The sequence below is a fragment of the Helicoverpa zea genome, chromosome 27, assembly GCF_022581195.2.
Source record: "Helicoverpa zea isolate HzStark_Cry1AcR chromosome 27, ilHelZeax1.1, whole genome shotgun sequence".
Classification (NCBI taxonomy): domain Eukaryota; kingdom Metazoa; phylum Arthropoda; class Insecta; order Lepidoptera; family Noctuidae; genus Helicoverpa; species Helicoverpa zea.
Window position 1 is genome coordinate 178344 of NC_061478.1, and position 24270 is coordinate 202613.

The 24270-nt window shown below is 36.9% G+C and overlaps 2 protein-coding genes across 2 annotated transcripts; both read left to right on the forward strand.

Annotated features, from left to right (window-relative positions):
- Positions 1-7594: 7594 nt before the first annotated feature.
- On the forward strand, positions 7595-18996 carry LOC124643432 (protein ERGIC-53). The gene is made up of 12 exons (XM_047182419.1): positions 7595-7820; positions 11367-11521; positions 12101-12273; positions 12653-12768; positions 13219-13386; positions 13776-13888; positions 14354-14482; positions 14951-15049; positions 15469-15554; positions 16202-16357; positions 17109-17237; positions 17680-18996. The coding sequence occupies exons 1-12, from the start codon at positions 7655-7657 to the stop codon at positions 17714-17716; spliced, it is 1527 nt and encodes a 508-aa protein (XP_047038375.1). The 5' UTR covers positions 7595-7654; the 3' UTR covers positions 17717-18996.
- A 2370-nt stretch (positions 18997-21366) lies between these two features.
- Positions 21367-23319, forward strand: LOC124643550 (cytochrome P450 6B6-like). Its single transcript, XM_047182563.1, has 2 exons — positions 21367-22981; positions 23135-23319. The coding sequence occupies exons 1-2, from the start codon at positions 21619-21621 to the stop codon at positions 23311-23313; spliced, it is 1542 nt and encodes a 513-aa protein (XP_047038519.1). The 5' UTR covers positions 21367-21618; the 3' UTR covers positions 23314-23319.
- The last annotated feature ends 951 nt before the right edge of the window (positions 23320-24270 follow it).

Sequence of the window (24270 nt, forward strand, 5' to 3'; positions counted from 1 at the left end):
AAAATAAAAGTTTTTTAAGTTGTATTTCGTCGTGTTTGAATTTTACTCTTTACTGCAATGCTTTATTTGATTATTTTCTTATGAGAACTTTAGTCCTGGTTGTGAAAATTCCCCGCATTTCAAGGAATTTTCCTTAAATGGCAATACTATTCTCGTTCGGATACGGATACTGTGTTTTTTGTTATTTTAAATAGTAAAAACAATACTATGAAAAAAAAGCGCGGGAAACCTGAACTTTGGCGGACGTGTTTTCTTTTGCTCAAGTTGAAAAATAATTTTTATATTGGATTAGATTAAGTTTTTGTATATATTCTATCGTAATATTTTGTAGTTTAGTTATAGTGTTAGTGTTAATTCTGTTTGGTAAGTTTTTTATTTAGTTTTTTCTCTAATGAAATGGAACCTCCGGATGACCCCGGAGGAACATTGCCGCCCGAAGTTGGGCATTATGTAACAGTTTCGAACAACGACACCGGAGTAGATACTGATGGCTCCGCCGTCAGTACTACTAATACAAAGAGGAAGAGGGTATCCTCACGCAGCCTTTGCAAACAATGCAATAAAAAGAGGCGCAAAAATGGCGCGAAAACTCAGTCCGACTGCAGTTGTGGCGTGGTGGACATGGAAACTGATCCTTTAAATAGCGCGTCTGTTGTTAGTTCTCATGTTAATAAACCAAATGAATCTCCACAAAAACCGGTTTCGGTAGCCAGATTGGTATACAATTCTTCCGATGCGGCACCATTTCTTGTACATATACAGAGAGAGCAAACTGCTCCCAACGATAATAGCTACTTAAACCCAATTTCATTTGGCAGGTTTTTAAGGAGGAATTCTTTTAAAGGTATAGTAAACGGAAGTTTAAAAAAAATTGGTCGCAATCGTCTGGTTGTTTCCTTTACTACATACTTAGACGCCAACTCTTTTATTACCAATAGCTTATTAGAAAAAGAACATTTCAAAGCTTTCATTCCAACTTTCTCGGTGACCCGCATGGGCGTCGTTAGAGGCGTTCCCATGGAGTGGTCCGATGATGATGTCCTCGAAAATATTTCAGTCCCAATTGGTTGTGGAAAAATTTTAAAATTGAGGAGGATTAAACGAAAGACTGTTGTAGATGGCAAATCCGAGTTTAAAAACACTGAAACTGTTATATTAACTTTTGATGGCCAAGTTTTACCAAAGCGGGTCTATATGTGCTACACTTCTTTAGCTGTTGACCTTTACATTTACCCTACTATTCAGTGCTATAATTGTTGTAGATATGGGCACGTTAAAAGTCAGTGTAGATCTACCCCTAGATGCTACAAATGTGGTCAAGGTCACTCTGGGGATGGGTGCACCATCTCTGAGGATAATTTGCATTGCTGTCTCTGCAAAGGTTTCCATGAGGCCACTAGCAGGAAATGTTTAGAATATGAGAGGCAGAAAAACATAAAAGAATCTATGGCCAAATCCTGCATATCATATGCTGAAGCCTCAAAACTTCACCCCACAATTTCCAAAATTTCTTATGCTGATGCTTTGCTTTCCTCTCCCACAGTTTCAAGCAATATAAATGCTTCTGTTCCTCAGGATTACTCTCCAACAAAAAATAAAACATCTTATAAAAAAACTGTATTTATTAAGCCTCGTTCCCCCCCTCAGTTTTCAAAAGGTTATGATCAGCAATTCCATCAAGAACTCGCTAGGGGTCTGCCTCAACCAAAAGATGGTTGTGCTCTCATCCCCAGAGATGATCTATCATCAGCCTCAGTAAATGAGTTAATCATAGCACTAATTAAATCTTTAACCCAGACTCAACACCTCTCACCGACCATCGCTGCCACTGTAATTAATGCAGTTTCTGAAAAGAATATTCATAATGGAACACAAAGCCAAGGCAATACAATGGAATTGTCGAAGCGCAATTAATAAAAAATCTGATATAATACATCTTGTCAATAATTTAAAACCTATAGTTATTGCCCTACAAGAGACATGGCTTAAACCAGGGTCTGTGTTTAAGATCCCTGGGTACGCCTGTCTTAGGGAAGACCGTTCTGATGGGTATGGCGGTGTAGCCTTACTCATCAGACATCATCATTCATTTTCACTTTTCTCACTCCCATCTCATAATAATTCATTCTCCATAATTGCAGCTGTTGTAGATAGTATATGTTTCGTTTCTGTATATATTCCTCGTCCTTCTTCTTCAATCTTTAACGAACTTGTAAATATTTTATCTCTTCTACCCAAACCATTTATAGTTTTAGGGGATTTTAATTGTCAACATGAAGTATGGGGTAGTGCTACAACAAATAGTTATGGTAGTACTTTATTAGATATGTTAGATAATATTAATCTTTGTATTTTAAACACTGGGTCGCCTACTCGACGCACATCTCCAAATGAAGGTGCCAGTGCACCTGATCTGTCACTATGCACTAATAAACTAGCCTCGCATTTGAGTTGGGAAGTTATGCCTTCTACTTATGGTAGTGATCATTTTCCCATAGTTTTAAAATTTCCATCCAGCCAAAAATCTTATTCCAGTCGCCCTCCGCGGTTGAAGTATAAACTAACCGATATAAACTGGCATACGTATAGGGAACACTTGGATAAAATCGTTTCTAGCCTTCCTGAAATTCAAAGTGGGAATGAACAGGCTTGTGCTGATGCTTTATCAGATGCCATGATAAAAACTGCTGATAATCTTTTCCCTCATAAAAATCCACTAAACAAAATCCCAATGCCACCATGGTGGGATAGGGATTGCACAGATGCTATACACAAAAGAAAGCAGTGTGAACTGTTCTACTTTGAAAATTCTACCGAAGAAAATTTTGACATTTTATGTGAAGTAATTTCAGACACCAAAAAGTTATTAAAAAAAAAAGAAGTTTGAGGGCTGGAGATCATTTTGTCTTTCCATATCACCAAATGTTAAACCTTCTGTTGTTTGGCGCAACATAAGAAGATTCAGATCAGCTTTTTCTGAACCGGTTACTGCATGTCTTCCACCTCAATTAAGAAATAGTTTTTTAGATAAATTGGCTCCCCCATACGTCTCAGATAATACATCTGCGTATCATATCCCTTTCACATTATCAGATCCTCCCTGCGTACTCGATAATCTATTTACTTTAGAAGAGCTAAAAGGTGTTTTGTACCAAATCAAAGACTCTGCACCGGGTGCAGATGGTATACCCTACTCTTTTCTGGCTAATATGAGCGATTTATCTCTTTTATATTACCTTAAATTAATTAATCAAATTGTGATTTCTGGTAAGGTTCCCATTTCTTGGAAATCGCAAGATATCCTTCCAATTTTGAAACCCAACAAAAGTCCTTCTGACTGCTCATCTTATCGACCAATAGCTTTGTCATCTGTAATGTTAAAGGTCTCGGAACATTTAGCCAAAAATAGATTAGAATGGTTTATAGAAAGTAAGAAAATATTAAGCGAAAGTCAATTTGGTTTTAGGCGTGGTAAAAGTACCCTAGACAGTCTAAGTATCTTTATCACTGACATTAGATTAGCATTTTCTTCCAATCACTCCATAGTTTCAGCTTTTCTGGATATCACTTCGGCTTACGATAACGTTGTAATTTCTATGTTAAAATATAAACTTCTGCAGTTAAATGTGCCTATAATGCTTGTAAATTTCATTATAAATATATTATCTGAGAGGTATATAAAACTTACTCACGAGGATTCTTGTGAATCTAGAGTCGTGTGGAGAGGTCTCCCTCAAGGTTCAGTTCTTAGTCCTTTACTTTATGACATTTATACTTACGATCTTGAATCTTCTCTAAATAATGAAGTGAAAGTGCTCCAATATGCTGATGATCTTCTGTAGCCTTATTCGCTAACTCCACTGACAGCTCGCAGATATCATCAATTGGTAAAGTGTACATCAGTAAATTGTCAAACAGCTATTTTCTTATTCGCTAACGCCAGTTACCAAATGAGATGACGTCATCAGCATCGACACAGGCTGATATCCACCATGACTCATTTTGACAGCGGTTTCTGTATCGATAAACGTTATATTGCGATTCCGTAAGCCCAGTGGACATCAAATTGATAGCCAATGTCATTTTTTGAAATACACTACAAATAGCAGTGTTTTATGCCTCATCACTGGGATGTCTATACTATATTGTTGCATCAGACATATTAGATTTCTCTAATTTTGCGATTCCAATAGAAATACAAACCCTGAGTCGTTTCCTTTATTTTTTGAAAGTGTTATTTTTATTTGTATTATTTTAATTTGTTTTATCTTTCTTTGTGTGGAATAAAAATTTCGCGTGTATTTTTGCTGGCATTTGTGGAATAAGAGACAAAACGAAGTTTATCCAGAATCCAGAAACGTCGTATGCGAGATTTCAATAATTCTCTGGATTTACGGGAGAAGGAATTCATGGCAAATTTCCGTATCAACAAATCAAGGTTTCAGCGAGTTTCGGCAGAGTTACGTCCGTTTCTGCAACGTCCTCAACAAAACACTGCTGTTGCAATTGAGCTAAAAGTAAGAACTTATAACGTAAAAAGTTAATAAATACCAATATTACATAATTTGATGTTACTAATTTGCAGCATGTCTCAACCTTCATTTAGTAAGTGAGGTAACCGATGCTCTCAATGTATGGGACGACCTACTCAAGTACGTAAAGTTACCTTCCTGTAGTGTACCAATTTTTGTTTTGCATGCAAAACATAAACATCTACGTATCAAAATATTGTTTACGTTGTAAAATTTATAACAACTACAATACTCACAATATTCTCAGTTAAAATATTGTTCAACCACACGGAATTTTACACACCAAGTTCACACACAATAGAAAGCAAATACTGAATTTTACCGCCACAGATTGTTTATAAACAGATAACACGCTGAAAATAAAGCGTTCTCTCAAACGTAGTAATGTAATGCTAATAGGGTATTTCCTACTTAGCAGTATAATAGTCGATAAAAATAGAGTTGTCAAGTTGTCATCGTAGTTTTGGCGTCAGCAACCGTGTAACGATATCCACCGATATCCACTTCATGCGATACAGAATACCAATGTTTTGAACTTATAGGTTGACATCAAAGTTCCGATGACAACTGAGGCCAGTTGACATCTGAGAATTCGAAAGTTAGCGAATAAGCCAGCTGTTGTATTGCCCAAATAACTCTGTTACAACGGCCTGTGATTCATTGTCATCGGGTCTCACTCTTTTAAAGAAATGGATGGATAACAATGGTCTTGAGCTGTCTACCGCAAAAAGTACTGTTGTACTTTTTTCTAGGATGCGTCTTCCTCCTCCTGTGTATGTATATTATGATAATGTTCCTATTCCTGTTAAATCATCAGTTAAGTTTTTAGGTCTGATATTAGATAGCAAACTTTCTGGAGTTCCACACTGCGAATATATAGCAGCGAGGTGTGAACAAAGAATAAATATATTAAGATGTTTGTCTGGAGTGTGGTGGGGGGCCCATCCATTCTCACTAAAATTAATTTATAATGCAATAGTTAGAAGTGTATTAGACTATGGTACATTCTTACTAGAACCTGGTAATTTAGCTGCTTTTAAAAGATTGGACGCTATTCAGTCAAAGGCTTTACGAATTGTAACCGGAGCTATGAAGTCAAGCCCAATTAATGCCTTACAGGTCGAAACGGTTCATCCTCCTCTATCCCTTCGACGTCAATATCTTTCTGACAAGTTTTTGTTCCGTGCCTTACAATTTTCCAATCACCCTTTACGCGCAAAACTTGAGTCTCTTTTAGAGGAAACCAACTCTTCTCACTATTGGTCTCACAAATCACCTCCCTGTCTTGTTGTTAGCTATAAAAAGTACCTTGCTTTGCAAGCTCCAACTTATAAATCAATAACATTTCCTCTTTTTTGCAATTCTTACGAATCATTAGTGTTTACTCCGAATGTTATTTTAAATTTAGGCATTAATAAAAATGATAATTGTATAAAAGAGTTATTCAACTTTTCAAAGAGCATACACTGGGACAATTGGCATCATATTTACACGGACGCATCTAAACACTCTTCTTTTGGTTATGTCGGAGTTGGCGTTTTTCACTCCCAATATAATATAGTACAAAAAGTTAAGCTTCCTCCTGAGTCTTCAGTGTTTACTGGAGAATGCTTTGGTCTCCTCAAGGCCTTAGAGTACGTCCGCTTAATGAAATTGGGTAGGACAGTAATATTTACTGACGCATTAAGTGCATTGCAAGCAATTAAAAAATATCCTTTTAAATCTAAACCAGTATTTCCGATTATTTTAATCATTAGAAGCCTGTTATATCAATGTATTCAATTAGGTTTTCAAGTTTCCTTCGTGTGGATTCCGGGTCATTGCAACATCACAGGAAATGTGAAAGCTGATCATCTGGCTGGCGAAGCGGTAGAATGTGGTGATTTATTTCCATATATAAATTTTGCTCATGACTTGGCTAGTCTACCAAAGAATTTTCTTTGGGATGACTGGAGTAAGTCATGGGCAAATAGCAGTATCAATAAAGGTAGCTATTACGCTCGTATCCAATCATGCATTCCAAAAAAACCGTGGTTCGCTAAACTAAATTTTAATAAAGCTGCTACCAGTTGCCTAATTCGTATGAGAATAGGTCATAATTGTTCCAAGCTTCACCTCGCCCGACTGCAGATCGTTGATAGTGCCCTTTGCGAATGTGGTGAGATTGGCGATTTAAACCACATGTTTTTTTCCTGTCCTCTTCTCGATCACGAACCTTTTCTATCAAGTCTTTTATCCTATAAGATTCCTTTTCCTACCTCTATCCCTGTCTTGCTAGCAACTAATGATCCCAATATATATATGTATTTAGTAGCTTTTATCTCTCTGAATAACATACGTATTTAAAGTGTTTAATATCCTGTAGTTTTCGAATAATCCTATCCAATACCTATCCAAATTCCGTTACCTAAATTTTATTTCATTCCTACCAAGTTTCCCCGTTTTCGTCGGTGGCAATGCGCATATAGCGACTAGCCAACTTAAAAAAAAAAAAAAAAAAAAAAAAAAAAAACAATACTATAGTTCGGCCATTCAGAGAATGCGTTCCTGACACGTCGCGATTGAACTGACGACGTAACTTTGCAATGGCGTTGCAGTTACGATAAAAATATTTTTGCTGGTTGTTTACCGTTTTAACAATTGAGGAGCATTAAAACAACATTATTATATCAATAATCAATGAATGTAGTTACGTCGTCAGTTCAATCGCGACGTGTCAGGAACGCATTCTCTGAATGGCCGAACTATATTGACTTTATTATAATTTCTGTCGTGAACATTTATAATTGCAAAAATATCCAAAAAATATTGTTTTTATAAAATCTTCTGGTTTATTAAAGATTACACTTTTATAAAGCTAAAAATATGGACAATCTTATATTATTATTTTATTATTATATACCAGTTATAGTTATTATTTTACTTACTTTAATATATAACACTATTCGTGTACTTAATAAATTAATATTTACGAGCCTCATTTGATCAATGAATTATTTTAAGTAACTAAGCTGTATCCGAACGTATCTCAGTCGACGAATCACGGGCGATATTCTTATTCGCGATCAACAATTTTTTTAATGTCTTGACGTGAGCGGGCACGGTTACTGTAAGCCGTCGATATGTCGTTGATTAAATTAAATTTAGTTTTGTGCAGTGTAATATTAAGCGTTTTGGTGTGCGTCAATACCCAGTCCGTACACAGACGTTTTGAATACAAATATTCGTTTAAGCCGCCGTATTTAGCGCAAAAAGATGGATCCGTTCCATTCTGGGAGTACGGAGGCAGTAAGTATAACCTAATTTCTCATTATCTATCAATTATTAGCTGGATTTAGACGTTTTAATTAAACGTATGAACTTCTTATCTGCGTTTCTGTGTTTATGAATATTCATGTTATGTTATAAATAGTGAATAAAAAGGCTAAAACCGTTTGTTGTTTCGGTCCAGTCGACCTGACAGCGACACGTCAGTGAAAACTGTCAAGAGTGAGAGTGACAGAGCTATACATTAATGTGCATGCTAGAAAGAGAGGTGCAATAGTTGCCAAGATGATGTTTTTTGGTTCCACGAAAGCAGTCGACACGGTTAAAAAGCTGAAATAATTTATGATAATATTAAATTAAATAGTCGTTATTGATATTGTAACGAGTTCGTTAATCGATATAATTATTCACACTAATAACATGTTCATGCAACTTGATTTTATGGCATAAAGTCGTAATGATATGCATATTTTTTATTTCTGTGTAATATTGATAAACTTTCTATTTAAAAAACGTGTCAGTCGTACACTGCAGGCTATTATTATATCATTTCGACAGTAATTCCGTGTATTACATTGAAACCTGATTTCTCTTTATGGTGAATCTTATGGCATCCATTTATTTTTCATTGAGTTTTTATTGAAAACTATAGGAAGTAGGTACCTACCTAAATAAAATACAGACTATGACACTCCCAAATAACGTAGATTCCTATTAAAAAAAAAAGAAAAAACAGTAGACCAGAAATTACCCTTTGCAGACACAAACTTTACCTCTATAATTTCTAACTTATTTATTACTTAACATAACATTATTATATTAGCATAGAAAAATAGCAGTAAATAAAAATATATGTATTTATTGTTATAGACCTATATAAGATAGTTCACACCTAAAGGGATGAGGTTCAATTTCCTCATAATGATAAGCTGAAGCTATTATTTTATTACTAGCTTCTGCCTACAGAATTATTCAATATGTGTAATAGTGACACTCAGGGAAAATGTGTATTAGTCAAGAAATTATCAAAGTCAGGGAAGTACATTTATTTGTTCCTAAGCAATATGACAATTAAGTCAAGAGGGGAAGAAGATACAACTATATCGCACACACATAGTAGCATGGAGTATCAAAGGCTATATGTCATCTGGGTACAGGCAGTAGTTCCCACTGGATACAGTCGGGACTGTGGGAAATCACTTAGCCAGGACCAGTAGCTTATAAAGTCACACAAACTGTTATAATCTGAAACTGGAACTACTCTGAAAAAATAAAACCTTGGACTATATAAGTTTAGTATTTTATAAATAACATACCAACTGTGACAAATTGACATTACCTACCTAATACTTGGAATTCTTGCAAATATCACTGATAAACGTAGTTGTAAGTCCGCAATTGGAGTATAAAAGTACATTTCATACTTGCTTAATATGCATTTAAATTGAAAACATTGATAGTGCAAACTTAGTGATTTGCTGAGCTGAAGTATTGTGAAATGCTACAACAGATATTTTTTTAATTAGTTCAAATACATGTATGTGCATGGTTGAATAAAATCTGTTAGGATTTATTACGCTTGTCAGACTGGTTTTTTGAAAGCATGTTAAATTGGACAATACCAGCTGACCGGCTGCAATTTGAACGCCCTTGACAGTTGTTTCAATTATCTGACAACGATTCTTACAGGTATCCAGTTAGACTGGAAGCCAAACCCAATGTTGTTAGGAAAAGGCTAGGCAGATGATGATTTTAAGTATGAAAAAAAAAATTGATTGTTGTGAAACCAAAATCGGCGTCAAATTAGACACTGAATTTTTATATTCCTTTACTCACTTACAACCTGTAGTTCATGATATTATTATCTGAGCACCAATAAATGGATTTAGATAGAAACACATTTTATTTCACACTGTATATCTCTGTAACATATTGATTGGAATATAGATGACTACCATCCATGGTGAATTAAAGTCTATTGAATAGTTAAATCTTTTTCCTAATTTTCCAAATGGCAAAGGGCTGATCAAAGCACATCTTTTAAGTCTAAATTACTGAAGAAAGTCCACATTGATTTTCAGTAATGGTAGGTCATGATTAAAATAAATAAATCAAAAGTCCTACCCTACTTATCATAAACCCACTATAAATCATAGAAGTGAATCTAATATCTGTATTAAAATAATATTGGTATGAAATTGTTACAAAAATTCTACCCTGAAATGAAACCTAAAGTATCCCTAAATATACTATGGTCCTTCCAACATAGAAAACTGGGTAAAACCGGGAACAGAAGCCATTACTGATAACATTCCGAACGAAATACAATCCGCATTGAATATATTGATAAACTACCATAATAAAGATAACATTTAGCTTACCGAGTTTATGTAATCGATATGTGTATCAATCGATATTATTTATTAGCTTCCTAATACAACTATATTTTTTGTTGGTCTAATAGTCGCAAGCGCGACTGCTAAGCACGACATCTCGGGTTCGATTCCCGGGGCCGAAATCACTCTGTGAGTTTTAGAAACATTCACAAAGTAGCCCGTAGTCTGGAAGTTGGTGATTGGTTCACCCGTGCATCGGAGAGCACGTAAATGTCGGTCCTGATCTCTCTCTGGTCGTGTCGGATTGTGAAGGAATAGTGAGTGCACCTGTGTCCAAGCAAATGCTCGTGCACTATAATATGTCCTGCGCAGCTGGCTGATCTCCTTATATTAACACGCCATTATTATTACAATCGGTACTATTTACTAGCTTCCTATTTCAATTGTTCATGACAAAACGCGGATGTTTGCTAATCCAACGAATTATCTGTTTGTCTGTCCGGCTTTCTCGTCTGAACTACTGAACCGATTAAATGGTATACGTAGGTAAAGGTTCTAATCCTTAGAAAGGACATAAACTACTTTTACCCGTTTGCGGGAAGTAGTTCCTTCAACAAGACTCGGCTGAAACCGCAGGAACAGCTAGTTTTCTTACAAAAATGTATAAATAGGATTTCTAAAAATCCCTATTTCAATCTACATAATAATTTACTTAGCAGACTTATACATATAGATCAAGAACTCATCTAAGAGTAGACGCGAACTCATTATTAATTCAACATCTCTCAAGTAGTTCATAAGAACATACATATGTATAAACTATTGTGTATTTATAATAACTCTACATGACAATTCGTCGGCTGGCAATTTAATTAGCATAGTTTGTATAGATTTTAGATGTGTGAGGTTTTTAAATGCCTTATTGATTCATGTTTGTAAATTATTTTTGAATAACAAGACTATGAAAAATGATAAGCTATAGGTACTCGCTTCCCCCTGCGATTTCACCTACCGGGAACTGCTCTACCTACAGAGTTCCTCTATAAAAGAAATATCTAACACAGTTTTATTATAGCGCGTTCAATCAGAAAACTCTTTAGCTTGAAGCTGAACTGGAAATTCTAGCTATCTAAAAAACATAATCGTTTTCAAACATGGCCTTACCTATATCCAAAATTCTCAAAAAAATCACCAAAATACATATGCTTACCCCCAAAATCTTAATTTTCAGATGCGATAGCGTCTGGTGAGAGCGTCCGCCTGGCGCCGTCGCTGCGCAGTCAGAAGGGCGCCATCTGGTCGAAGCAGCCGCTCAACTTCGACTGGTGGGAGATCGACATCATGTTCAAGGTCACCGGCAGGGGACGGATAGGAGCTGACGGACTGGTAAGTGGGGAGAATGCTGTAGAAGTTATCACCAGTGTTGGATTAACCATATAGTAAGAGGAGTTATTACCAAAGGCCCCTACGGGGCATCCGTACCTAGTCCTTGAGAGTCCCTGTACAACCGAACTGACTTGTTTTTGATCAGTCACGAGGTACGAGGTTAGTAAGAAGTTGACTAATTTTAGGACTTAAGGCTTTAAGGCCTTGTCCTTGTCTTGTTCAGATCCCCGAGCTTGGTTAATCTGGCACTGTTTGTCTTATTGTAGTCGCTGAAAGAGAAGCTTGTAGCTTAGTAATACCCGATTTATCGATCTTAAGCAATGCTTGATCGGTCTGTGGATGAATTTTCATGACGAATTCCCCTGTGTTGCATCTGCTTAGACTGAAAGTCGACCAGAACGATTTTATGTGTACACCTATAATAGGCATAGCAAACGAGAATTTTACCTATAACAACTTATGTATTTTATATATTTTTCGTTTATAATGCTGGTGTTTCGCGTCTCCATTGTTAAGCATACATATTTCTGACCAGTAATCTTCAAACCAGTAATCTTAACATTTCGACCTTCCTTCCAGGCGTTCTGGTACACGACTCAGCGCGGCGACTACACGGGCGAGGTGTTCGGCTCCTCGGACCGGTGGAACGGGCTCGCGGTCATCTTCGACTCCTTCGACAATGATAACAAGCACAACAACCCTTATATCATGGCTGTGATCAATGATGGCACTAAGGTGTTTGATCATAAGAGGTGAGTACGAGTTTGGTTTAGAAGTACTCAATTTTAAAGTAAAATTTAAAAAAAACTGGCTGTTTGTTTTACGATTTTATTCGAGTCTGTGAAAAGTACTACGGACATTCTATGGAGCTTACAGCCTTATGCAGCCATATGGGCTATTTATCCGGGTGCGTGGAACAGTTCAAACAGCGGAGTGAGGCCATAGCCTAACTCGGTAAAGAAGCTATCTAAAACTTTCCTTTACTTTTACTTTCCGTACCCGGATAAAGTATAGCCTATGTCACCTAGGAATAGCTTCTCAGTTCAAATCGGTTCAATAGTTTCGGTAATATTTTTATACATATGAATGGGATATAATTTATTAATCAAAAATATTTCTTGTGTCTTCCAGTGACGGTTCACAACAACTCCTGTCAGGATGTCTTCGTGACTTCCGTAACAAGCCGTTCCCGACTCGCGCCCGCATCGAATACTACCTCAACACCCTCACAGTGTACTTCCACAACGGTGAGTGTGTTCTGTGCAAAATATACCGCGTCTGTGCACAATAGACTGACGTAACAAGCCGTTCCCGACTCGCGCCCGCATCGAATACTACCTCAACACCCTCACAGTGTACTTCCACAACGGTGAGTGTGTTCTGTGCAAAATATACCGCGTCTGTGCACAATATACGGCACCTGTGCATAATATATTGTGTCTGTGCAAAATATATGGCACCTGTGCACAATAATCTGACGTAACAAGTTTATCTAGACTCGCGAGCGCATCGAATTGTACGTAATTAACCGTATTTTATGCCAAATATACCGCATCTGTGCACAATATATACTGCAAAATGATATTAATGTAGCAATGTGCACAAAAGACCATACATATGTGCACTCAAATTCATTTTATTATTTGTTTAAAATATTTCTCTCCAAACTAGTTAAAAATACTTATGTTTCCTTCCAGGCATGACAAACAATGAAGCAGACTACGAGCTATGTTTCCGCGCGGAGAATGTGGTGCTTCCGCGCGGAGGGTTCCTCGGGCTGTCCGCGGCTACGGGCGGACTGGCGGACGATCATGACGTCATTCATTTACTCACTACCTCGTTGCACGCGCAGCAGCAGCAGAGCGGTCAGTTGGTTGTCATTAGTACTCAGTTGAGCATTCACGGTCACCGTAAAGTTAGTTGTGTAAAAGGGATGTTCGCGAGGAAGTGACTCCAAAAAGGGGGGTTTTAATGTAAACTTACAATATTTTGTTTATGTGTGACCAAAAGGCTCCGAACAACAACTGAACTGAAGGTATAAGAAGCAATTTCCACGGGACGCGATTGGATCCGTGTGATACGGCTAATTAAATATGTGAAACGATTTGTCTAAATTGGTTCAGATCTTCAGAAAATAAGAAAGTAGCATACAAAAAGAACTGCTTTCAATATTTTTCCTAGATACTTTTTTATTCAGTCAACATGGCATTAGTTTATTAGAAAAAATATTAAACATAATGTGTTGTGTATGCAGGAGGTCAGCAGATGAGCTCTGACGAGCAGCAGAAGCTGTCGCAGGAGTACCAGGAGTATCAGAAGAAACTCGAGCAGCAGAAGGAGGACTACCGGAAGGAGCATCCTGATGAGGTACAGGAGTTAATCATTCAATTTAAATAGTTATTATTGCACAGCATAGAATGTAACATAATCATTGGCAGCTGTCATATTAAAGCAAATAATTCGTATTATTTGTGGGGTACCTGGTTGGTAAATTGCGCAATACTTTTTTGTTAGAAATATTTTTGAAATGGTCCCGATGTTATCACGTCCATGTTTTGATGATAGAAATCCTGAGAAATCGAGAGTGTCTCTGGAAAATGTTAAACATACAGTAAAAACTTGACATTGAAAAATTACTCTTAAAGACACTGAAAAAAAAAATACGTACTATGTGTAATATTAGGATAACTTGTAAGTAACGAACTAGCTTAACTTTTTATAAGAACCTGCGACAGGCCTATCTAGCTATCTAGACCATAAAAATGTTGACTTTATATTCACAAACATACACCCATCTTCTTCTAACTCACACAACCCCCATTCTTCCCGCAGGTGCGTGACAAGGACGGCGAGTTCGAGGACTGGTTCGAGTCGGACGCGCAGCGCGAGCTGCGGCAGATCTTCCAGGGACAGGGACAGATACACGACATACTCAGGGATCTTAACAAGAAGGTCGATGAGGTGAGGACAAATAATATAAATTATTATATTTTTGTAGATATTTGAGTTATTCTCAACAAGGCAATGTGAGTGTAAATGAAAGGGTCCTTTGATACCCATATTGCAGGATAGAATTATAAATATTGGTTCGCCATCTTGGATATGCGGCCATGTTGGATTTAGAATGAAACATTGCAATTTAAATAAAAATGCATATGTAATAAAATAAGTCAATTTCTAAACTTTTTTGTGATATCTACTTACCATGGCTTTGCCGCCCGTATTTTGAAGGAACTATTTCTCGCATCCGGATAAAAAATAGCTTATATTTTTTCACATTCCAAGACTCGCGCCAATTTCATTAAGATTCTTGCACTAGTTATGGCAGGTAGACAAACTCTAGTTTTACTTTTACACTTATATTATTAGTATAATAAGTAATAATAATAATTTTCGCACTAAATATAATATTAATTGTGTATGTTCCAGGTGATAGGCAAGCAGATGAACTCGCTGTCGATGCTGACGGCGGTGTACGGACACACGCAGGGACAGCCCATACAGCCCGGCGCCGCGCCGCCGCAACAGGTAATATATACGACGTCTATAGGGGTCAATAGAAATCAGTAGGGTATGATAGGCACGCATAACTTCCTCAAAAAACCTACCACGTCCTAAATAGACTTTTAAAACAGTAGTTTAAGGGGGCCTTCAGAGTTTAACAGGGATTTACAGCTTTCTAAAGGAACCTTTACGGACTTAAAAGGACTTTTTTTGAATTTTAAAGGGACTTCGACTCAGTGTCCTGGAAAAGATTCTACTGAGTCCTAAATGGATCTTTAGAGTTCAATGAGGACCATAACAGATTATAAAATCTATGGGCAAACTGGTCTATATGACACTCAAGTTACAAACAAGTTAGATAAAAAGCTAAGTTTAGCTTGAGAAAAGGCTATGCAGTTAATGAAATATTTGGCAAAAAAAATAATTAATGTATTATGTTGTAGATGCCGACGCTGCCTATCGGTCGTCACGACTGGGACGCGCTGGTCGCCAACAATCAGATCATGATCAACACCATCGCTGAACTCAAGTAAGTAATAACGATGTTATGTAGGTAATATATGAACTGAAAGAAATGACTTTGACACTTTTCTTCACAATATATTTTCAAATGCACTACGCCCAGATTATAGTGTACTGGAATTTTGATATATCTGATAGGTTTTTACTTTAATAATAACTAGTTATTTAAAATTAATTAATAAATAACCTCGTAAGTGTTGATTAGTTAAATTTTATATGGCACTAGCTATTTCTCGCTGTTTCATCTGCATTCCCTGGGAATTACTTCGCGTATTTATATAAAAATAAACCTATATGTATATAGCCTTCCTCAATAATTGGCCCAACAACACTTATCTGAAATTAGCACATTCACACAATCAAATCAACTCTTGTAACTTTATAACTGGACTTATTTGGCGCTACCTTTTGTTACTTTCATATATTTTATTCTTATGTCTATGTATGGCTTGTGTCAATAACTAATTTTTCTTTCTTTCTTTCATAATATTCGTGTAATATGTACGTAATTCCCTGCAAAAAAGCACCTTTCTCAAAAAAAATCATGCTTATTTATTTTCAAAAAATATAAGCTTACAGTACATATAAACCAAAGCGCTTATATTATAAATATTGTGTGTGTCATTCTAATTTCACCCCTATTCTCTTTGACAGAGGGTTCATAATCGACGTGTCCCGTAAATCAGACTCGCTAGCCGCCGCCACTGGCGCCGCGGGTGCTGCCGGTGCTGGAGCCTCACCGCAGTTCCTCAACGAGCTGCGCGATAGTATGCAACAGGTCAAGGCCACCGTCACTGGCGTGGCGCAGAGGTAAGAATGAAAATGTGGATTTTGTTTGTGAAATATAGGTAGAAGATGGGATTTTATAGATAATTAGAGCAAAGTGTCATGTTATGTATTACAATTATTGTTACACGCAAAGAATAAAATTATCATAATGACTAAAGTAAATAGTAATCTAATATATATAAAACTCATTTTATATATGTATAAAACTCATTTTCTTTCTTTCTTTCTATCTGTATATAGAATACTTCTATACTCAATTCTGTATTAATATTCCATCTGGTATAATACAGTTAAAGACAGAAACAATATGAACCCTATAGGGCACAGCTTGAAACCATAATACTTTTTGAAATGAAGGATTCTGTACCATGATTTATATAACTACCAAAAATCCCGTTTGTCGTATGGGAGCCACCTAAAATATTTATTAAATTTTACAACATAAACATATACATCATCAGGGAAAATGTTAGTCCCCAGTACATGGAACTAAATTTTCACAGAAAAAAGGCACTCATAAAGTTTTACATTTGTATGTGTCAAAAAATTATGTTCTGTGTACTATGTCATCTGTCTGATTATCACAGTTCATGAAATACAGCCTGGTGACAAACAGACAGCAAATACTTAGTAATAGGGTCTCGTTTACCCTTCGTTTACGTCAGAATTAAGTAACAAAATCGTCAATAAACTATCTCGAATTAAACATCAAATCATATGCATGTATAAGCAAAAACAAATCATCAACTTATAACCAACTCTTGGCCCATAGGTTAGCAACGCAACAGCCGCAGGTAGCGGGCATGTCGGCGTGCCCCGACGTGAGCTGCGTGAGCTTCACCGGGCTGCTGGTCGTTGTAGCAGCTCAGCTCGCGCTCATGCTCATATACGCCATGTATAAGTGAGTATAAATTAATTAATTCATTAATTTATAGTCCAAAATAGTGAAGCTTTAGTACCTTCACAAATATTTATGTAGTACTTAGTTATAATAACAGATCTATAAGAAAATTATTTAAATGAAATAGTACTTTTATGAGCATTAATCAATCTTTATCATTCATAATCATTAATAATGCTCAATCCTTCTCCATGTGAGAGGAGGCCTGTGCCCAGCAGTGGGACGATAAAAAGGCTGTAACAGTAGCAGTACTTTTATGACAAATCGAGTCCCTAAATATAACATGAGAGGGTGTTATTCAAATATGGACTTTAAGTTTTGGTCTTAAGATATACTTTACATAAGCAACATGACTGTCTGATATCGGTAAATTATATTACCAATATAAACTATATCTAAAATGCATAAACTTTATATTAATTCTATTTAATTTTGTTCACAGAGAAAGAAAAGAGGCGCAAGCGAAGAAATTCTTCTAAGCAGTTGTTAGTAGAACTCTCTAGGTGTCGCCACTGGTTTCATGTTATTGTCACACTTCGCCAATAGATGGCGCTGTACACAGTAAATGTCTAGTATTAGGCCGCGTCCAGGCAGGCTACATTTTTGTCCCGTCTAGACGTGCCCTAACATACATTTTGTACTGACTCGGATACTCTCTTTCGGTTACACAGTTTAAACCAGGGAGATAGTCTCCACGAAGTATATTTTCTTAAAACAATTTATTTTATTTTTATAAAAAGCTGTGTTCTATCTTAATTTTCTAATCTTCTCTCTATTGTCTATTTTATTAAATAAACAGCTGAAATAAATGTACGCACATAGCTTTCGCACTAAATTGGATATTTTTTTTAATGCATTTGATTTAGAAAATGCATGTTTGTATGTAACATTTCTTAAGATTAAAATTCCGTAACAATCCGAATCCGGATTCGTACTGAATGTAGGTTTATAATAACGTGCTATAAATAATGCTGGGCTCGAAAATGTATCTCTAAAGTATTATAAAGTTCTATCTATAATAGATTTATGTATTTCGATGTTCCAACAACTATTTAATATGCAGATAAATGTTACGCCAAGAAGCTTATATGCGCGACTGGAGACTGACGCTACAATGCCCAGTTTCATCGACAAAATAAACGTTCGTTTTTCTTAAAACAACCGTTTCCTATGAAAAATGACGTTTACATGGGCCAAGACTGTGATTCCTCAAAAATGTTGTGATAATTTATGCTTTCATGATAGAAAATTGCATTCACACTAGGATATTCATATGTGAGTGATTTATTTGCCCTATAATAATTATTATCTGTACGTTAGCCTCCAGTCAAACTTCTAAGCTTCTTGGAACTACAATAGAAATGGCGCCAAAAATGTTTAGTAAATTAAAATGTCAAAACTTTTTAGCGTATTTTTTGTTGTGGTCCTTGTTTGCTCAAGTTAGTCTTTCGCCTGTTAAACAAATAAACATACCTAATATAACTTAAGTGATGATCTCAAAATGTCACTAATTTCAGTCAATAACATGAAACCAGCGGAAAAATTCAATTTTTTTACCAATTTGAGTGCGAGATGCTCTTCCTGTACATAATAATATTTATATTTATACTTACTGTTCTGTTCGTCGATGTTTTTTCGTTTTTGTATTATTTTTCCAAGAAATTTGTTATTTTTCTATCGTATAGCTGATGTATCGGTCTCGCAGTGCGTGTGTGAATGTGTAAAAATGGTTGTAAGTAAAGATTATTTTTTGAGATTATGTTTTTTGTTTTATTACTGGCTGTTTTACCTAAATACAAGGCGAACATGTAATAATAATAATTAAATAGCGTAGCCTACGAGACTCAATAACATAGCTATCTAATGTGAAAAATAATTTTCAAAATTGTCTCAGCAAATTCACTTCAAAAACATTGAAAGAAAATGTATCTATAATAAGTCGGCAGATTGTTGCCGTCTTAATTTTGCCGCCATCTTCCAGAGTCATATAAGGTCTTTTCCCTTTTAGTGTTTTCCATCTCCTTTTTTGTACGTCTATTAAATATAAGGGCCCTCAATAGACCTGTACGCCAAAGAAATGAAATAATACACAAGAGTTCTCTATACAACGCCATTTATATCTCGTTTACTTACAAATAGTAGACAGCTACTATCAGTTATCTTATTTTGGCGTATCTATAATTATATAAATAGTTTCGCCACTGCGTAGACACGCGTTCAGAAGGCATATTTTATCCTTTTTTATCTATAATTTGTTAGAAAATTATCACAGATAAAAACTGTTCTTTGAACTTGAATCAATGCGTTGATGATCGCACTAATCATCTAATTTAATTCGATAAGCGATTTGTAATTAGTAATGGTCATGAGTATTAGTTCGTCTATTATAACGTGGGTTCACTGTGATCGGAATTTAACGCTTATTATAATATATTATAGTTAAGACAATGGCGTCTCGTTACTAATTTCCGGGCACATCATTAATCTATACCTACTCCGTTTGAGTAGGCACTTAACAATGTTGATATGATTTTTTATCAAAAAAACTAAATTTGTCTAAAATCAGCGTAAGTATGTGTATAATAAATAACAATTGATTAATCATTTAACACATTATTCCAAGCAGTAGGTAGTTGGATTCCCGGGTTGGGTCGAAATCGCTTTGCGGGCTTTGGGTTTTGAGATACTTTTAGAAAGCAGCCCGTAGTCTGACCCATCCAATTTTCCCATCGGACTATATGAGTTAGAAATAGAGAGTGCACCTGTGTGCGCGCGATTGAGGAAGTTAGATAATCGCTCCTTGTAAAGCACTGGTACTCAGGTGAACGCAGTTAGACTGGAAGCCGACCCTAACATAGTTGGGAAAAGTCTTGGGAGATGACGATGACCTGTGTCCGTGCAAATGCTCGTGTACTACGCGCAGCAGGCTGCTCTTTATGAGAACTGCCGCCGTTACGGAAATCGGCTTTGAACGCCACTGTATTATTTTTTATATATTTCTGTTTCCTTAATTTAGTCAAACAAAATTCTTCAGCATTACCTACTTCCTTAAATATCGTAACCAAAAGCATAACAAATATTGTTAGCAATAATTAACTATGCGCATTGCATATATTGTTGTTTTGATCTGCACTGCAAGTTAGTATAATCTCTATCCCACACGTGTGTGGTGCTCGTGTGCACCACGCATTATATTTCTTGTGTTTTTTTATTATTTTTGTAAGTATATCCTGTAAATAATCAAATAAATGTAAAATACAAATAGATACTTACCCTACTTACTTAAAAATTTTAAACGACTCTAGGCATATTCATTTGCCAATTCTTCTTCCTCCTGCCCTGTTCCCAATTTTTTTTGTGGTCGGCGCAATATGTCATCCTCTTCCATTTTCCCGTCACTCGTCATACTGACACTCACTCCCTTCCTATTCATGTCATCTTTCAGGCAATCCATCCATCTTTTCTTGGGTCTTCCTCTCCATCCATCTACATCTACATTCATACTTAGCACACACTTTTGCCAAATAACAAGACATTATTAGGTAGATATCTTCCATAACAATGCATAGCTAAATAATTAATTTTATTTTATTACTTTAATGAGGAATCCAAGTACCTACCTCTTCGTAATTTTTGCACAAAGCTCTAGACATACAGTGTCTTTAACCTTGTAAACACAAAAAATGGTTAAAACTATGCGTCCTTTATAACCAGTTTGCCGGTAATTCTAAAACTGCTTACCTACTTATACCTATGACACCATTACAAATTGAGCTTTGATCCTTTATAATTGTTGTCCATTCATAATGGGAACCTCATACATACATTTTTGCATTATTATATGCCAAATTAAGTTATCCAACTTAAGTTGGCAATACGGGACCCATAGGGAGAGACTCCATCTATATCTTGGACACCAAACACTGATTAAAGGTGAAGGAAATCATCTCGAAGGAAACCTGGACTGTAAAATCTGAAATCAGCAACCCGCATTGACCAAGCGTGGTGATTAACGCTCAATCCTTCTCTGTGTGAGAGGAGGCCGCAGCCCAGCAGTGGGACGATACAAAGGCTGATGATGAACAAGGCTTACGAACAGTGTATAAGTTAAAATAAATTAGCTACAAAGGTACATCAGTCGGATAATAATTATCTCCATCGTCACAATAAACAAGTTTGTGCAGTTTCATATTGACACTTGCAGTTATTACATTATCATTAGTGTTAATTCTCGAGTACTTTGCACTCACAATTACCCATTGAGCAGAACATTGAGATACGTAGTTACACATACGCGTGTGTTTCAGATAGCTGACAACTACATCCGGGACTGGTGAAACTTCGAGTGCCTCTCAACCTTATCTATGTAGATCCGGCAACAATGATAACCATCGCCATAGTAGTGATTCTACTAATCTCCCTCTACTTTTACGGTACGCGGAATTTTAAGTACTGGGAGGTAAGAGGCATCAAACATGACAAGCCAATCCCTCTCTTCGGGAACAATTGGCTAGGATTCACGTTCCGCGCCAGCATGACACAAGTAGCCAATGACTTGTACTGGAAGTATCCAAACGAACGAGTCGTGGGCTTCTTCCGCTCATCAAAACCTGAACTCATAATAAGAGACCCAGAAATCGCAAAACGACTTCTGATATCTGATTTCGCCCATTTTTTCGAACGTGGGTTTACACCCCATAAGTCAGTGTTTGAGCCTTTGATGCAAAATCTCTTCTTCGCTGAAGGAGATCTCTGGAAGCTACTGCGACAGAGAATGACTCCTGCATTTACTTCGGGAAAGCTGAAAGCTATGTTCCCTTTAATAGTTGAGAGAGCAGAGAAGCTGAAGTCTCGCGCGCTCGCCGCAGCAGCGCATGGCAAGTCTTTGGACGCGCGTGACCTCATGGCCAGGTACACTACCGATTTCATAGGAGCCTGCGGGTTCGGTCTAGACGCAGACACTCTCAACGAAGAGGACTCTCCATTCAGACAGCTCGGCATAAAAATTTTCAAAATGCAACCCAAAGAAGTAATTAAAGCTATTTTGAAGGACGTATTCCCGGATCTCTGTCAGAACTTGAAGATTTGGGCTCATGTGGAGAATGACGTCAAAGAACTGGTTGGACAGATATTGAGGAAAAGGGACTACAAGCCGAGTGGCAGAGGAGACTTCATTGATTTGATGTTGGAGTGCAAGATGAAAGGCACTGTGGTCGGCGAGTCTATTGAGTCGAGGAAGCCTGACGGATCCCCTGAAACAGCCAGCTTGGAGTTCAACGACGGAATAATTGCAGCTCAAGTGTTTGTATTCTTCGCAGCTGGGTTTGAGACGTCATCATCAGCCACTAGCTTCACTCTCCACCAGTTAGCGTACCACCAGGAGGTTCAGAAGAAAGCTCAAGAGGAGGTGGATCGCGTTTTAGCGAAACACGACGGCAAGCTGTCGTATGACGCAGTCAAGGAGATGAACTACCTCGAGATGGTGTTCAAGGAAGGTTTACGAATGTTTCCTTCGCTGGGCTTCTTACTGCGTCAGTGCACTCGGCCGTACACTTTCCCAGAGTTCAACATGACCATTGACGAGTCTGTCAGAGTGATGATCCCTCTGCAGTCCATGCATAACGACCCCAAGTACTTCCCTAACCCTGAGGTGTTCCGGCCGGAGAGGTTCGCTCCGGAAGAGTTCGAGAGTAAAAACAAATATGTGTTTTTGCCCTTTGGAATTGGACCAAGAGCTTGCATAGGTGAGACCTTGTATCATTTACCTACTCTTTCTAACTTGATACGGAAACATTTTCTATTTGTCTTCCATACATATAACAAGATCAAAAGATACTTTATCGAAATTAAGAATGAATACTGCAGCAAGGCATATATTATTTGTTCTGTTTCCCCAGGTGAGCGGCTAGGTCTGATGCAGTCGTTAGCAGGACTAGCAGCGGTGCTTTCCGCATTTACAGTGGAGCCAGGGCCTGAGACCGTGCGACACCCTATCGTAGACCCCGTGTCCAGCGTGGTGCAGGGCATCAAAGCAGGCCTACCGCTGATGTTTCGTCCGAGGAACAAAGTTGCTTGAACACTAATGAACTAGCTAATAATATTCATACATAAAGTGAAGCTCAATTTAAGTTATGACAAATCTTAAGTTCTATAAGTATTTTAAAGATGATGTAAGAAAATAAAGGATTCTCCATAATTCCCAAAATAAATCTCATTAGTGTTACTCATTTCTCAGTTATTCATAATTATTTTTTAAAACTTTAATCTGTGAGAGTTGTATGCTTTTTATTATGATAGTGTATGACATATGTACCTATAATTACATAAATAACATGAATAAACTTGTTTCTTTTGTTTGTTTCTGCATAAAACGAGATAAGATTGCTACGACAAAATATTCACATAATGTTTAGCATTATCAAATAAATGATAAGTCTTATAGGTACAACACATTCACAGTACTAGGGAAACAAGGGACTCAGTATTGTTCCCTGAGGTAAACCCTATTTTTATTGTTCTCTGAGGATTTTGACCTGAGATCCAATATTCTTGTTTTAATGGCTGCGAGGAGATGAGTTTCAGAGATTCAGTGAAAAGCTGTAATACAGTTGTGAGATAACAAGTGTATTGTTATTGTCAGCGATTCACATAATCGAATGCTTAACACAGGTTACTTTGGGAACCCTTTTAATGCCTATGTTTGAATTGGCACAAGCACTAATAAATTAATTCTTAAGTTCATTTGACTTTCATCGTTTAACGGCGGAATCAATTAAGATGGAATCGGGTTTGAGATTAGATCGATCCTGAAAACGATTTCAGACAGATTTTATCTTCTTCTTCCTCCTTCCCTGTTCCCAATTTTATTTGTGGTCGGCGCAATATGTCATCCTCTTCCACTTTCCCCTGTCACTCGTCATACTGACACTCACTCCCTTCCTATTCATGGCATTACAGATTTTTATCCTGGTACGGTATATCCTGGCAACAGGAAAATAAGTATTTGAGAAGAAGATACGCAATATAACGGTGT

Coding starts and splice junctions, on each gene's coding strand:
- LOC124643550 (XM_047182563.1), top strand. CDS start 21,619: ATGATAACCATCGCCATAGTAGTGATTCTACTAATCTCCCTCTACTTT. Junction 22,982..23,134: donor TGGACCAAGAGCTTGCATAG/GTGAGACCTTGT, acceptor CTGTTTCCCCAG/GTGAGCGGCTAGGTCTGATG.
- LOC124643432 (XM_047182419.1), top strand. CDS start 7,655: ATGTCGTTGATTAAATTAAATTTAGTTTTGTGCAGTGTAATATTAAGC. Junction 7,821..11,366: donor ATTCTGGGAGTACGGAGGCA/GTAAGTATAACC, acceptor CTTAATTTTCAG/ATGCGATAGCGTCTGGTGAG. Junction 16,358..17,108: donor GTCACTGGCGTGGCGCAGAG/GTAAGAATGAAA, acceptor CTTGGCCCATAG/GTTAGCAACGCAACAGCCGC.